Here is a 17,213-nt window from a genome sequence, read left to right on the forward strand (position 1 = left end):
TTTACAAAGTTATGTGAATTTTGAGTTTCTTTCATCAAAGTTTTTTTTAATAACTAATTAATTAAGGTTAAGCATGCTTTGGACAAACTGATCGAATCGGTTGAATTTAATCAAATTGTTTTGATTTATATTTATAAAATTTGATTTAGTTTTAATACCTAAAAATTGAAATTTTATTTTAGTTTAGTTCTCATGAAGCTCCTAAATAAGTTGAAAATAATAATAAAAAAAAAGGTTAAAAGCTCAAGTAATGAAACTAGTTTTGTTAAATTATTTGATTCTGTTTATTTTCATTTCAAAAGTTTGCTTTTGTTTAATTTATTCAGGTTTTATTAGGATTTAAATCGAACCAATTGTTTGTATGCTCTTATAATTAATGATTACCGAATATTTTTTAAATTATGAAATTATAAATTTCAATTTCAATCAGAATCTAATTAATTTTTAAAAAATTATTTTAAATAAATAAGCATTAAGTTAAGAATTTCAATAAATTTGTAATTTCTTTTTAAAGAAGTTGGTTTCAATGGTTTGTCATGTATACATGGTAAGAGAATATAAACAAAACGTAACAATCAAATAAAAATGGCAAGGAAAACGACAGCCTTAAGGTGGATGACCAAATAATTTGTAATAACTTTGATTAGATGGAAGTTTTTGTTCAATGTGATTTGAATTAAAAAAGGAAATTATATATGAATATTGCCTTTTATTTTCATATGTCATTTCAATAAAATTAATATTTTATTTGTAAAAGAAATAAGTATCACATTTATAAATTTTAAAAATAATATTTTTTTTCTCGTTTTAAAATCCTTTACAAATGACGAATATTAATTATTATAATTCTCAAAAATCTCCATTTATTGTAAATAAGGATAATATAATATATTTTTAAATGGTTTTTTTAAAGAACGAGAAAAGTGATAAATGTGACATTTATTTGTAGACGGATAAATTATAAAAAATAATAAAATTAAAGATTTTAAATTTTTAGGATTTTAAAATTAGAGTTAATGTTTAAGTTTTAGAATTTTAAGGATTAGAATATAGAATTGAAAGATTAGGGTATAAGTGTGATTTCATTATTATTAAGAACAATAATCGTAAAGAAATGCTACCAAACCCATAAAATAAAAATTACCAAACTTGACCTTTGCTTAAATCATTGAGCCTTGCAATAAAAGTCGAATGGCTTTTGAATCAAAATCAAAATCACACTTTTCTAATTAAGAAATCAATTACATGATTAGTTGCCTAATCGCTTGATCTTTGGGACACTTTTTAGGTCAATTTTTAATATCTCCGTTGCAATCAGCCAATCACAACATGTAATCCATCACAATTTTTCTCTAACCAATACTAAAACAAAGAACCTATAAACATTCATTCCTTAGTTAGACTTCAATCTATCAAACTCTAAATATCTAAGAAGAAATGTAATTTAACCCGATGCCCAAGTTCTAAAATATTCTAAAATATGATTCCACATTCATAGATCTCAAGAAGAAATGATTTGTAGAGAAACCATCTCTTTGTTTGTGTAGCTCTCTCTTAGTCCACCAAATTAGTAAAAACTCTTATAATTATGATTTAAATTCGAAACCTTCCACTCTTCATACATGAAAAAAAAAGACCAATTAAACCATCCTAATTGGATCAAACAATATACTTCAACCAATGTCAAAGTAACTTTACAATTACATCAAAGCCATCTCCAAATATATTGTAGTTAAAAAAGAAGAAAAAAAAATTCAAGCTTCTATCAATGAGCTTTGATCTAAATCATTTTCAAAACAACAAACTTGCAAGTTCAATCCCTAGACAAAGCTTGCTTGATAAAAACACAACAATAATAGAATGTGATAATTTTGCTAATCAATTATGCAAAATTATAAATATAGTACACAAGACGGGGAAAAAACAAATAAAAGCTAGCATAGTTTCTCTTTCTCAAACAAGTGGGTGGTGGTTAATTAAAAATTTAATTACATGTTCTTACTCATACACTGAGCTTATCCATTTCCCTTCTAAGAGCATTAGCCCTAACCAAGCTTCCAATTGTATTCAAGGCCAACTTAATATCATCCAAAGGATTTCCAGGAACCACCCTCTTATACAAATAGCTATCAAATGTCATCTTCTGCACATACTCATCTGCACACATCTCCACAAATGCTTCTCTTGCTGGGTTCGATCTATAGAAAACTTTCTGCAACACATCCAAAACCTTGTAAGTAGGCCAATAAGTCTTATCCCATTTTTCCAAATACTTCCTCAGATCACTTTCATCTACCATTCTCTTTCCATTCTCTGAACCTTCAACGATTGCTTCCGCGCACATTCTTCCACTCTTTGCAGCAAAATAAATGCCTTCGCCCGAGCATTTTGTCACATACCCTGCTGCATCACCTACTAATGCTACTCTGTTTAATAGTCTGCGTGGCCTGGGGTGCTCTGGTATTGGATGCGCTTCAACTCTAATTATCTTGCCTCCAAGAATCTTGTCTTTGGCTCTGTTTCTTGTAGCTGATTGAAATTTCTTGATATCCCCTTTGTGAGTCACTGTGCCAGTTCCAACAGCTACGTGGTCACATTTGGGGAAAACCCATCCATAGAAGTCTGGTGAAACATCATCACCAACATACATTTCTGCTAGGTTCTCATAGTACACCATTTTTTCATCTGGGATTCTGATTCTCTCCTGCATATATTAATTATATATGCAAATTATGGTAAAATTTTCAAGAAAAAACAAATTGGTAAATTTCTTTATTACATTGGCTCTGACTAGGGTTTTCACCCGAGATTTATCAGCCAACACCCAGTTTTTACTAAATGTTTCATCATAATTTTAAATAGTTTAACTTAAGATTTTGAAATGTTAATCTAATTTCCATTACCGCTCAACAAACCAAACCCTAGCCTAACTTTAGCTAGAAATTGTGTTCAGATGCTAAATGTTGGCTCTTTTTATTCAAATTGGGCCTAATCAAGTATCATCCACAGAAACCCCAACCTGTGAAATTTGGCGTCTAATTAAAATACCTGAAAAGCAATGGCGTAGTCATAATCACCGGCACCAATGGACTTGGCAACACGAGAATTGGCGCCATCAGCGCCAATCACCGCATCAACTTCTAGAGTCTTCTTCTCACCTGTCGCGCCTTTCCTCCCATCGTATTCTGTATAATGCAAGACATACGGTGCAGTGTCGCTGCCCCTACCACCCTTTGGAATATCCATTTTTAAGAACAATCCATTAATAACTTTAGCCCCATTACTTGCTGCTCTCTCTCGCAAGTAAGAATCCAATACCTCGCGCCTCACCATCCCAATATACTCATGAGGTTTCAGTGTTTGTCCAATGTCGACGGCGATGTTAGAAGGTGAAATCATCTTCATTTTGGTCACTTTCCTGTCAATGATGTCCAACGGAAGGTCAAATTCGCCAACCATGCAAAGAGGAATAGCTCCGCCGCATGGCTTGCAGTTGTCGAGCTTGCGTTCGATTAGGTACGTCTCAATACCACCTTTCGCCAGAGTCTCAGCGGCTGCTCCACCGGCAGGGCCACCGCCGACTATGGCAACTCGAAGGTTGCGGTTTTGAAGCTTGGGGCTGAATTTGCTGGCCGTTATTTGTAAGCGGCGGTGGTGGTTGGGAGGAGAAATGGCGGTGGCTTGGGAGTGGAATTTGGGTGGTTCTGCAGCGGAGGAATGACGGAGTCCGGTGAAGGACTTGAAGACAATGGAGGAAGTCATTTTGTTTGAGGAATGACTGAGTGAGAGCCAGAAGTATAGGGTTGGTTTTTGTGGGTTGTGTTTGGCAGTTGAGATTTTGCAAGGAGTTCATCAGTGGATATGGTTAAGGATATCAAGGGAAAGTGGCCGTTGGATGAAGAAAATCAAGCGCGGGGATTGGATTTGGATAGATTGTGGGGGATGTGGTGAATTATTGTACTTTAGTGTGATAGTTTAGGAATTTTAGTAGTTTTTTCATGTTGAGCAAGTGGCTCATGTTGTGCCACGTTGTGAAGGCTTTTTATGGTCATTTCAGATTTTATTTTGATTCACCTAAGAGACATCCTGCAAAAGTGATGATTAAGATCGAGACTAAAATTTTCCTAAACGTATATCTAATCAATATTATAAACCAAAAATCTTAAAATTTAGTATTTTTAATATAAAAAGACATGAGATTATTAAAAAAAATAAATTTTAAGTTACCATAAAATTTTTTATTAAAATTCAGAAATTAAATTATATATTTTGCCTTTACAAAAATATTTATTTTCTTCTTCATAATATTTTTGTAATTTTATTAATAAGTTATTGCATCGAAATAATACCGTAGAAATAATTTTTTTCCATTCACACGCTGAATTAGTAAAAACTCTTCGATAAAATGACTAAACGAAGGTTTTTATTAGTTTGTGCTGTATTTGGGCTAGTCTGATACTATCAGTCTTGTCTTGTTTAGCTGCAAAGGCTTTTGAAAATTGGAGCCCACCCAACAAAATCACCCTCTCTCTTGCTATGTGTCCTGGGCTTTCAGCCTTTTCACAACTTCAATCTTTCTGATTAGGACAAGAAGCTTAGAAAATCAATTGGGAGCTGAGAGAAAACTAGTAAATCTTTTTACATATTATGAAAATTGCACTCTTTTATTTTTCAAATTTATCTGAAAATAAAATTTAGAAATTAATTGCATTATGTTTGAAATTGAAAAAATTAATGGTTTTTTTTTTATTTTTTAGAACTAAATAATCAATTTATTTTAACAATAATAAATAATAAATAATACATTAAAAGTTTTATCAAATTACACAAGTTGTTCTTATCAACCCATCTAAATTTTTCTCTTGACAGTTTCCTTCACAATAATATTGTGGAAATGAATTTTGAATGATTAAAGTTGTCAATTTTGTATTGAAATTAATTTATAAATTAGGAACTTTTCACCCAATTTGATTAAAGATTAGATTTAATGAAATTTCTTTTTGGACATTTTGAGATATTGGATGAAATTAATTACCATTGTCACATCCAATCTTTATTGTATATTGTTGGACAAGAATAAACAATCCCATATACAAATGACTCCCATATAAATGTTTTTTCAGAATATGATTTTTACCAAAAGTAATAGAAAATCATAATAGAAAAATTATATAAAAAAAAATTCTTATATTGATTGTTGAGCATTGCTTCAATACAGTAAAAATATCAGAATAAAAACATTGTATTTTTAGAGGTACAAAAGATTGAAAATATCCCAATTTGTAAATTTGGTGCAATTGTAAATTAACAAGGAATTGCAATGAATTGTAAAATTTAGAATCCCTACCTCATAAAAAAGAGTGAACTATATTTAAAATTTTATTGCTATAATATTACATAATTTAATATACAGGAGTGGCTTTGTAAAAACTCCTTTCAACAAGAGTTCAATTTATTGACAAAAACTTTATCATGTATCGGAAGAAATCTCTTCTAGATTTTGGGCACTTATACAAGAAAATGAATAAAAAAAAAAAAAAAAATAGGTAAACTCATCATAAAAAATTCAAAAAATAAATTTCACGAATATCCCATCAATAATAATTCAGATTTTAGATTTACAATCTTTATGGTTACATTAATGGTATATTAGTAACTAAACAGCTACGTACCCATAAACTTTGGTGGAGTTGTATTGGAATTAATTTCATATTTCAAAGTCCAATATTTTCATATTAGCAAGTTCAACTAATTAACTGTCAAAAGAAAAAAATCTATTAGCCAGCAACTGCTGTTTACAGCCGTTGTAACAATCTAGCAAAAGTAGTTGCAGTAGGTTTGAATGACTAAACAGTTGGTTCATCCAACCATCCTGAACTTTTCTTGTCTCACTGTTTCCAACTTCAAACACTTGTTTAAAATCCAAACCCAAAATCTTTCTCAAACACATAAACAAAGCACAACCAACTTGTTTTTCAAACATGAAGTTAGCTATACTAATTGTAGCCATATTACTGGGTCTCGCAATTAATGGATGCCAATGCAAGATCGTGCAATTTATCTTCGGAGATTCATTATCAGACGTGGGTAACAATATGAACCTTCCCAAAAGTCTTGCTCAGGCCAGCTTGCCTTGGTATGGTATTGATTTTGGAAATGGCCTGCCCAATGGAAGGTTTAGTAATGGCCGCACTGTTGCTGATATTATTGGTAATTATTAACTAATTAAAATCATTTTGGTTTTAATTAATAATCACTTGCCCATTGTTAAATTTTCAATTTACGTATAATCTTCTTTTGTTATTTTATGCAGGTGACAACATGGGTTTGCCAAGGCCACCAGCTTTTCTTGATCCATCTTTAACAGAAGATGTGATTTTAGACAATGGTGTAAATTATGCCTCTGGTGGTGGTGGGATTTTGAATGAAACTGGTGGCTTGTTTGTAAGTCATTATTTCCTCCTTTTTTCAATTTTTCATTCGGTTTAAATAGAGTTTAAATTCATAATTTCACAATTCGTATATGATCACAATAAAAACTTAATAAAAATGGTTGCAGATTCAAAGGTTTTCTCTCAACAAGCAAATCGAGTTATTTGAAGGAACACAGCGATTGATCATAGCCAGAATTGGTGAAGAAGAAGCAAATAAGTTCTTCCAAGAAGCTAGATATGTGGTTGCTTTAGGAAGTAATGACTTCATTAACAATTACTTGATGCCAGTTTATAGTGACTCATGGAAGTATAATGATCAAGGTTTCATTAACTATTTAATGGAAACACTTGGAGGACAACTTAAGGTAACTTAAATTTATAATTAACAAAAAAAAAAGAATAATTAAGTTTTAATTTTTCTAATGGGATTTTTTCAATTTTTTTTTTTTTTTAAATGTTCATACAGACATTGCATAGTTTAGGTGCAAGGCAGCTGATGGTGTTTGGGCTAGGACCAATGGGCTGTATTCCTCTCCAAAGGGTGTTAAGTACATCTGGAGAATGTCAAGAAAGAACTAACAAATTAGCCCTTGGCTTTAATAAAGCTACCGGCAATTTAATAAATGATTTAAACGCTAAGCTTCCTAATGCAAGCTTCAAATTTGGAGATGCTTATGATGTTGTTAATGATGTTATAACCGATCCAACTAAATATGGTAAGCAGATTTTTATTTTTATCGAATTGCATGATGAACTGTTCAGATTCTGTCAGATCAAAAATAGAATACTGCATTTTCATGCAATTATAAAATCGTTCAATCTTTCTTAAATTAGAAAAGCTTATGATTTTGTTGTGCAATTTGCAGGCTTTCTTAACTCGGATTCACCATGTTGCTCGTTTGGAAGAATAAGGCCAGCTTTGACATGTGTTCCAGCATCAAGATTGTGCAAAGACAGAAGCAAGTATGTGTTTTGGGATGAGTACCATCCATCAGATAAGGCAAATGAGTTGATTGCAAATGAGCTCATTAAGAAATTTGGATTTTTACGTGTTAATGATACAAGTGGTCCATCTCCTGCACCACTCCCTGCCCCATCTCCTCAGGGATAATACCAGAATATTGATTCGACCTTTAAAATATAAATATTTGAGCAGAAACAAGTTTTTTTTTTTTTTTCTTCCATTAATTTTCATTATAGATATTGAAGCATCTAATTGTTTAACTATTGTTTTCTTTTTTTTGGAATATTGAGAGAAGATTCGAATCTGAGTTTATACATATATTACTTATTGTCATATTATGTATATGAATTCATATAATTTAATTACTTTTCGTTTGTTGTTATTTAAGGATGCAATGCAAATTTCAATCTTCTAATAATTTGAGCATATACCCGCTAAGAATGGAATTTTACCTTAATCAGACATGCAGCACACCTGAAATAGGTAGAGATAAGATGAATTCATATCCAGACATTTACAGACTCGATAAGAGGTCCATAGATCTTACATACACTATAAAAAGCTATGATTATCTTTAATTAGAGATGTTCACATTTCACATATTAATTTAAAGTTTACGTAATTCCCCTACATTATTTAATTTGCAAAGAACATTTTCTTTTCGCAGATGATACATATTTTTTCCATTCGTTTCAATATCGATGGACACCTTTGCATTAGTTCCCATAGTTCTATCTCCACAACACTAAAATCCCATATTTTAATGTTAGATACGGTTAAATTTTTAATAAGATTATATGTCTCAAATCTAATTCATGAATGTTAGGTGTCCATTTGTACAAAAATGACCAAATACGGCAAAATTGAATTGGGAAAAAGGCAGTGAATGTGCCTACCAACTCACAATTCCACCTTCTCCACTTGAACACAAAGCAAATGTAAATTGCAATGCACTTTGCAAAACCTTTCTTTCTAGTGGTTTACCTAACAGCAGCATGTTTTGTGTTTTTAGATAAATTATACTTAAAAGGACTTTAATTTTATATAAAATTTGGTTGTTTAATCCTAAATTATGGAAAGCAAGTTCTATTTTTATTCTTCTTATTTGCCTTTTTTCTTTCAAAATTAGGGTAAAGTCAATTTAGCGGTCGTGATTTCAAGAATCATATCATGGTTCAATCCCAATAATTTGCATTTTCATGCATTTTCATCAAGCAAAAGGCAGCTTATGTGTGCATGGTGTTCTCATTTGTTGTATTTTTCCCTAATCATCTTGTTTTCTGCTTAAGAAGTTTAGGATTGGTTGTGCAAGGAAAGGAAAGATAGACATCTATAGTTGACTTTATATGGGAAAATGACTTTAATTTTCTATTCTTCTTTTTTGTCTTTTTGCCCCAAAACAAGGATAAAAGTACCGATTACATATAAAAACGACCCGTTTTAAGGGTTGATGTTCAAGCATTTTGATAGTCTAGTCCTAATTGTATATTACTTCACGCAAACAATCACTTCCCCCTTCTCCATTTCATGTAATTGTTAATAACCCTAGTTAAGAGTCAAGAAGTCGATAACTTATTTTCAAATCTCATGATGGAACATAGTACTTGTTTCTTATCCATAAATCTATTTAATTTAATTAATAATATCAATAATTTATAACAAATTTACCATTATCAAATCCGATTAATCTCACATTACGTGAATTATTTGATTATTTTAACAAAAAAAGATTAAAAGAAAAAGACCTTTTTATGTAATTAAAAAAAAGAGAAAAAAAAAATTGATAACAAGTCCAAAATCAATAGAAATGAATATCTTAATCATGTTTTTCTTTGGCTCATTCTTAATCACATCTTTAACGATGTGACATGTAATTCAGGAATGAATAATTGGATCAAGGCAAATTATAGTAATATCAACTTGACAAGAAAAGTTAAATCGAGAGCCAAAAAAAAAAAAAAAACTATCATCACATGAATCCACCACAGAAATCCAATCACATGTAAATGAGAGAAAAAACTTGCTTACAACTTACAAACCAGTAGCTAAAACTCTCTCAAGAGTTCTCATACATAATATATATATGTATCTTTATAATCAGTACAGCTTAGTTTCCACATGTAGCTTTCTGGTAATTAATATGTATAGATGGATATCAACTTCCCAAATCGCCATAAGAGATAAATAAATAAATATAACTTCCTAAGAATCTTGAGGTGTGAGCAAGTTTAGTTCTGTGTCTGCCCACAACTCGCCAATATTAGCTATTACTATATCTAATGATTATTCTAGACTCAGAAACTAGCAATCAGCACATGATCTTCCCAATTGCGGTGGCCATGGCGTGTGGCGGTGATTGGCGCCGGATCCCGGGTAATCATTCAGCTCCATAACCATTCTCCCATCAAGATTCATCATGTTTTCCTCCTGGCTTTCCTCCTTACTTGCCTGTAAATGATAGAAATGAAATGTTCATATGTATTAAGCCTAAGCAATAGTTTATAGCAGATATTAGTTAAGCCTAAAGATTACTATTTGTTTTGTTAGTAAGTACCATGTGGATATTTTCTTGAACTGGATGAATTTGAGGATCCTGCACTAACCTTCCAATTCCTGCAAATCAATATAAGACAAATAAGAAATTGCAAGATTTAAGAAGAAGAAGAAGAAGAAGAAGAAGAAGAAGAAGAAGAAGAATTTGTTGAAATGGGAGTCAATGGAGACATACTTGTAATTGGGATAGCATTATTGCAGAAGATAAAGTGAGAAATTCCCAAAAATATTACTATTAAGTGCAAGAGAGAAGTAGTGCCTGCCATTGCAAGAACAAACTTTCTTCCAAGGACAAGAAGTTGCTTGTTGTTATATATATAAATGAAACTGCTTCTCAGTAAGAAAAAGTTGTCAATTGATACATTTACACCCCACCATATAGATTTTCCTGGATGTTTGTGTTGTTACAGAAATTTAACACTATATATATTTCCCAAAGTCAAAACGCAATGGGAACATAATATTTTTAGTATTTCAACCATATAAAATATATAGAAACTTAATTAAGTAAATGTGGTAGAGATTGTTATTTAGAGAGTATTTGCTTTCGCGGTTCAAAACTAGTTAAAATAAAATAAAAATTAATATCTATTGAGACATTAAAAAATTATTCATACATATAAAATTTAAGCATTTTTTATGTACGAAAACTTAATTATTAAGGCATTTGTGGAGACATTTTGTCATTGACCAGGAAGATAGTTGAAAATTATAAAATTTATAATAAATGTATAATTGACAATTTAAGCAAAGATGATAGTGAAGAAAGATGGAGCACACTATGCAAGTGGAGGATGACAAAAGAATGATGATATGGCAACATATAATAAGGTTTTGCACTAAATTTTAGTCAAGGTGTAGTGGAAACTGTTATCATTAGAGCTCAAAGAAAGTTTGAGGGATACTCATCAAAGGCTCACATCCATGAAAAGTGAGACTCAGAAATTAAAAGTCTGAGGCACTACTCCTCTATTTCCTTTAATTCATTTGAAATGTGGGAGCAGAGCATGAATTTCTCCCCATTAAAGTAGCATATTTTCTTTTCTTTTTTTTTTCTTGGTGGTAAATCAAAATATAAATGTAATATAAAGCAATATTTCAATTGTCATTGTCACTAAATATATTGTAATATGCATGCACTTGACAATATATATTTTTTTTTTCATGTAAATGTAATACTATAAATTAATTTTCTTTTACGAACTATATATATATGTACGGAAAACGTATTGCAAAATTCAACAAACTGAAATTTCTATGATTCTTGATGTTTGAATTTTTTTTTTTTTTTTTTTTTTTAGCTGTCTTATACAGATGAACAGAATATAAATTAAACGACAAGAGCATTATGGTTATAACAACAAAGACTTAAAAAGGTAGTGGCTAAACTAAAAGAGAGGCTATAATAAGTCATAAGTCATAACCCCTACCCTAATGGGTAGAAAGCTTTTGAGTGCAAAATTGCAAAATGGTGTACATATTAAAGTTTGATATTGACTTATTTAAATTTGATGAGTTTATTTATGGATTAAATTAATATAAAATAATATTTGATTAGAACGATAATAATTTTTAAAAGTTTATATTTTTTAGAACTATAACGTATAGGCAAAGGCAATTATCACTTTATTAGCTAGTAGCCATTAACTTCAATGCCTCATCATATCTTCTTTGGAAAAAAAAAAAAAAAAAAAAAGCTTTAGTCAGCTCTTGGAAACTGCGGGTACGTATATCTACAGCTTATATCAACATATTTTATCTTGCCTCTTCTAAATTTTGGAATTCCACATGTTTGATTCTTATTGATGGATTTAGTACATGAGAAAAAGATGAGTTACTCCCTCCAATCATATTTAATTATTCAACCATCATAATAATAACAATAAAAAGATTTTCTACACGTGATTAAAAGAATTTATATGTTGGGATTTGTCATCCAATCTCCAGTTAACTTACATAATTTTTTTTCTTTATATAAAAATAAATAAAAATTATTATCTTAATTTATATTTTTTAATTGCATACGGTGGAATACATAAATTCATCTCCGAACTCTGTAGTTTCAACCTTATGAAACTCTAAACTTTATAAATGACTTATTCTGCACTTAAAGTTATAAGTTTTGATAATATTATATACCTTTTGATACTAACAACAATAGTTGTTAAAATTTTTATTTTTATATTTAAACTAGGGTGATATTCAATTAAATTTCTTACCACAATTTCATAAGGTTTGCTTGAAACAATAAAAAGATTTTTCTTGCATAATTTAAATTGATTTATATTGCTGTGATTTATTTCATACAAAAATGGTTCTTTTATCGTCTCAGTTAACTTTTTTTTTTTTTTCCTAATACAAAAAAGTAAAATTATTTTTAAAATTTTCTTTTTTTTAATTTGTATTTTACGTGTGTTTTCATATTCTGGGAACAGTATTGAAATTCTCTAGTGTTGAGATTACTATAGTCAACAAAATCTCATTTATTATTTCGATTTGTTTTGAAGACGATATTATTCAAATTTTTAATTTTAAATTATATAAAAAAATTGCTCAAAACGTTAGCTACCTGCTGTTCCTGAAAAAGACGAAACAATGTAATGGGCCAAGCAAAAGAGCTCAATTAGCTCATTTCTCTTCTTAATAAATTGGACCTATGATGGAAAATAGTAAATAAAAATGAAAAGGATATGTCCAACCCATAAATCAGGCCCAAAAACTATATAGGCCCACTTCACACAAGTAGTATAGCATTCACTTGAAAAACATGCAAACTAATCGGAAGTTTTTCTTTTGATTTTGACAATTATACATCATATGTTTTTAACTACCAAGTAGATGAGGGTTCCAATGGTACTCTTTCTCATGCTTTACAAGTTTACACGAGTTATACTTGGATCCACCACCCCTTTTCCCTTTCCCTGTAACTGCAGGTGAGCAAACCATCAATTGGATTATGAAAAAGTGTTGACGATGAATTAAATTTAGCATTTGAACCAAATAAATCGGTTTGGACGATTTTAATCGGTTGTTACCATGTTGATTCGGTTTTAAGCCCAACATATAAAATTCTATAAAATATATTCGAACCAAATGATAAATAATCGAATAAATTGATAAATGAACCTCCTTTTGAAATAGCTGACTAAATCAAAATGAATCAGTTTGCTTTTCGATTCAGTTCTATCGATAGTTTTACATACTCCTACGTTAACTATGAGAAAAAAATATACTTACTCCGCTCTATATATATATAGGCTCACTTTTTTTTTTTTTTTTGCAAGTCCCAAAATGTAGTCCTATTTCATTTTTTAAGATATCAATTATTATGTAATTTCTTAATATACCCATATTTAATGTACATCTCTATTCCTAATTATACATATATCATTTAATATTATAAAGGTATCATTTTGGAAAAAGCTAAATAAAAAATATTTTTTTTAATTCTAATTTTTCTTAATCTACCTAAAAGTCAAGGTAAATTTATGTATATGAGACGAGGGAGAATATATTACCAAACTTAGTGTTGAGGCCACCACTAGCAACTATGGGCTTTGCATAGCCCAAAAATTATAACATTCAAAACCCATATCTATCAACATTTTAGCTTAAAGTATTAATTTTAAGATTAATCAAAAAGAAAATTACGTGTCCAAATCAAGATTAGTCTTAATAACGATTATAAAACTACAAATCTCATATCTTAAACCGACCACCCGGCCGTCCTTCATTAACAAACTACAACTTTAATATCTAAAGGAACCTCTGAATTAGACATTTTGATTAAATTAATGAATTATTCGCAAGTTAAATACTCTTACTTAAGTATCTAATTAAAATAAAACAAAATGGGCTTGACCTTTTTTACACCGAAAGATCAAAAAAGGTTCCATGTCGGATACCTCTTTATCTATTCAATTACGTGGACCAATTACTGCTTTTTCTTCATAAAATATTTCTAAGTGGTGGACACGCGTCATTCAAAAGGGTACCCCCTTAAACAAAGAACATAGAAACTCACGAAGGGTTGGTACACGTGTTATCAGGAAGGACACGTGTAAGATAGAAACGAATGTAAGTTAAGTAGAGGAGAAAAGCATTTTAGAAGTGGGACCGAGTTGGAAAATGTCGTGTGCTGATGTGGCGACAAAACGCGTTTTAATTATTTTACTACTATTATTAGCACTGTATGAATTGTCCGTATAGCATATACTTTATATGCCATTATTATTATATGCAAAGTGAATATAAAATAAAAGAAAAGAAAATCCGTCTGCTATAACAGAGTTATACAACAAAATATGTGATTATTCTAATTTATAATTTTTTTTAAAAAAAATATTTGTTTAAATTTAATTGCTATCTCACGATTGGATATTAAATCTTTAATTTTCTTTTACTTAAATTAGATTCCAATAATTTTTAAAACATTAGATTCCTAGAAAAGTTGAATTCCAGTTAAGTGGTGATTATTAAAACTCCTATAATTTTTTTTTTTTGATAAGTTATCAATGTTACAGTTCCTTGTGACTTCCAGTTATTAAGGATTAAGATATGTGGTTGCGATTATACTATGCACGTGATGGCTCGTGGATTGGCATTTTTATATTTTTAATTTATTGTTTTATGACCTAATACATTTTATTTTTAAATTTAGGGGAACATTATTTACAATTGATTAGTGGAGATTTCAATTGTAATGCTTCCCACTTCTGGGGAAAAAAAAAAAAAATAAGAGAAGAAAAGTATGAGGTGAGGGCTGAAGCCATGTGCTGCGGTCCTGCGGATCTGATTTTTAAATTATGTATCGTAATAACAAGGAGGAGGGAGGCCTTAGGCACTTAATTTTTAAATCTAAATTTTATTGCCTAATAAATAAAATAAAAAAATTATTATTATAAAATATTGTAATTTATAAATTTTAATTTAAGAATTTAAAGGCATACTAAGGAAATTGTTTTAATTAAAAAATCATTAACTAAAATATATAATATAAAGATTTTGACAAACGTAAAGAATATAATAAATCGAATATAATTTAAATTATTGATATCGATATTACACATCTTATAGATATCATTTAACGTGATATAAGATTAAATTATCTTTCATAAATATTAAATTAAGTATATATTATCAATCCTAATTGGGATATTTTGTCCAATCTTACTTAAAAACTTAAAATCCTATTATGAAAGTTTTGACTTATTATATCACAGTATATATGTTTATTTTCTCTGGAGAAAATACATATCAACGCAAAGTTTATTTCTTTTCATTGTCAACAATTTATTTGAATTTCACTATAAATAATTTTTGAGTTGGCTGTCAACAATATGTTAAAAACTTCTTACCTTAGTATTAATAATCAAAATTTTTATTAAATGGTAGATTTTTAATATTCTTTAAACTAATTTTCAATATTTTAATCAAATAATAGAAAATAAATTCTGAAATTTTTTTTTCAAAAAATAAATTATTGTGCCGAAATAAACGGAATCTTAAATTTGCTATAATTTTGCACTTTGTAGAAGGAAGATTGTCACTTTTTTAATAGATGGTTTGCTATATAAAAATATAATATACTGCTTACGGTAAAATTATAGACAACTAGTTGATATAGCTGATTCTTTTATTTAAATATAGATCGATTTTCTATATTTGGTTGCAACTTTTCTCTATTTAGTAATTTAACGAGATTGCAAATTAAAGGGGTGAAAGTGAAGTTTAAACTCAGACATAAATGATATTTGTCTTTGCTGTTAAGCCTGAACATCATAGACTTGTTAGGTTTTTTTCTAATTGCAATTGAATAAAAAGAATTCCCTTGACCATTTTAGACATGGAAGGTCTCATTTTTAATAGTAAAATTAGACATAAATAGAAAATTACAAATCTAAATATTGAATTTTATGAAATTTAATAATTATATATTAAAATTTTATATAAAATTTGATTATTTTTTAAAAAATTTATATTGACTATGTGCAATATATGGCTTAAACATAAGATTTGGAACCACTTTTTTTCATTCAAAGATTTTTTGAATTAGGAAAAACCTATCTCATAACTAATCGATTTATTGAAAAACTAATATTTGAACTTAATTACGAGCTCATTTAGAAATCGTAAATGTTAATATTTGATAATTGAAATTAAAAGGACTAATATTTGAACTTCATTATAATCCTAATACTATAACTAAATTATAAAATTGAATGATTAATACTTAATTTTAATTATTATAATGACAATGATGATTAATATTTGTATCTAATATTTAAAATAAGAAAAATTATATTTTAATATCAAAATTTAATAAAAAAGAGAAATATTATTAAGGATTAATATTTGAATTCAATGACGAATCCTCATATATAAATATGAATTTATATCAAAAAGTATTATATTACAAGTATGAACAACGATTATAGATAAGGTGCACGTTCTTACAAACTAATGGTAAGAAAAAATTAGAAAAATTTAATTGTTTAAACTATATTGATTAACTTTTTATTTTAAGTGTATAGAAATAAAAATAAGTGTAGTTTTAAGGGATGAGAGAGTAATAAATTAAAGCATCGCCCAATTAATAATTATAGTAATACTATTAATTAAATAAATTTCTCAACCATATGATATGGAAGCAAAAAGCAGTTTAACTTTGACTAAATTTGATTATATGTGAGGACCAAATTATGGCTTTTAACTTGCAAATAAATAAATATATTTAGTCAAAGCTTCAATATATTTAACAAAGAGAGCATTGGACTGGAACCTAATGATTTCGCAAGTAAATGTTAGGTAGGGGACTAATAAACTCCTTTTCAAACTTAAATAGTTGTTGAGCGAAATTCCCAGGAGTTATGTTTGTTTAGGGTCTATTCGGTAAAATTAGCTATTTTGAGAGCTATTAGTTGTTTGAATAATTTTTCATGAAAAGCTAAACAGTAAATGAGTTAATTTTTCACAGAACGCTATACTAATTTTTAAAAGTTAGTTCAAACACTATGTTATCGAATAATTTTTAAAGTAGTGTTTAACGTTTTAATTGGTAAAAGCTATTTAAAAAGTTATTGTCCAACACATTTGGAGTAAATAAAAATGAAGAAGCAAACTACAAATCTGCTGTTGAAATATTTAATGCAATTAATATAACTGAAGATATTAGTGTTTTTTCATTGAAGGAAAGGAGAAAAAATAATGTAAGAAGTTGTAATTTTTTAAAATAACAATTGACTATTAAGAATAGAAATATT

At 29.0% G+C, this 17,213-nt stretch overlaps 3 protein-coding genes across 3 annotated transcripts; 1 reads left to right on the forward strand and 2 right to left on the reverse strand.

Moving 5' to 3' along the window:
• Nucleotides 1-1,861: 1,861 nt before the first annotated feature.
• On the reverse strand, nt 1,862-3,841 carry LOC105640543 (Pyridine nucleotide-disulfide oxidoreductase family protein). Its single transcript, XM_012224885.4, has 2 exons — nt 3,049-3,841; nt 1,862-2,704 (listed from the first exon to the last, which is right to left on the reverse strand). Exons 1-2 carry the CDS (start codon nt 3,760-3,762, stop codon nt 2,003-2,005), a joined length of 1,416 nt encoding a protein of 471 aa, XP_012080275.1. The 5' UTR covers nt 3,763-3,841; the 3' UTR covers nt 1,862-2,002.
• Nucleotides 3,842-5,935: 2,094 nt separating this feature from the next.
• On the forward strand, nt 5,936-7,780 carry LOC105640766 (GDSL-like Lipase/Acylhydrolase superfamily protein). The gene is made up of 5 exons (XM_012225160.4): nt 5,936-6,210; nt 6,314-6,444; nt 6,560-6,799; nt 6,901-7,150; nt 7,301-7,780. The coding sequence occupies exons 1-5, from the start codon at nt 5,982-5,984 to the stop codon at nt 7,543-7,545; spliced, it is 1,095 nt and encodes a 364-aa protein (XP_012080550.1). The 5' UTR covers nt 5,936-5,981; the 3' UTR covers nt 7,546-7,780.
• Nucleotides 7,781-9,372: 1,592 nt separating this feature from the next.
• On the reverse strand, nt 9,373-10,423 carry LOC105640545 (uncharacterized). Its single transcript, XM_012224887.4, has 3 exons — nt 10,127-10,423; nt 9,953-10,011; nt 9,373-9,846 (listed from the first exon to the last, which is right to left on the reverse strand). The coding sequence occupies exons 1-3, from the start codon at nt 10,215-10,217 to the stop codon at nt 9,700-9,702; spliced, it is 297 nt and encodes a 98-aa protein (XP_012080277.1). The 5' UTR covers nt 10,218-10,423; the 3' UTR covers nt 9,373-9,699.
• Nucleotides 10,424-17,213: the final 6,790 nt, after the last annotated feature.

Source organism: Jatropha curcas, chromosome 10 (genome assembly GCF_041381405.1).
Source record: "Jatropha curcas cultivar XTBG-Jc1 chromosome 10, XTBG_Jcur_1.0, whole genome shotgun sequence".
Classification (NCBI taxonomy): domain Eukaryota; kingdom Viridiplantae; phylum Streptophyta; class Magnoliopsida; order Malpighiales; family Euphorbiaceae; genus Jatropha; species Jatropha curcas.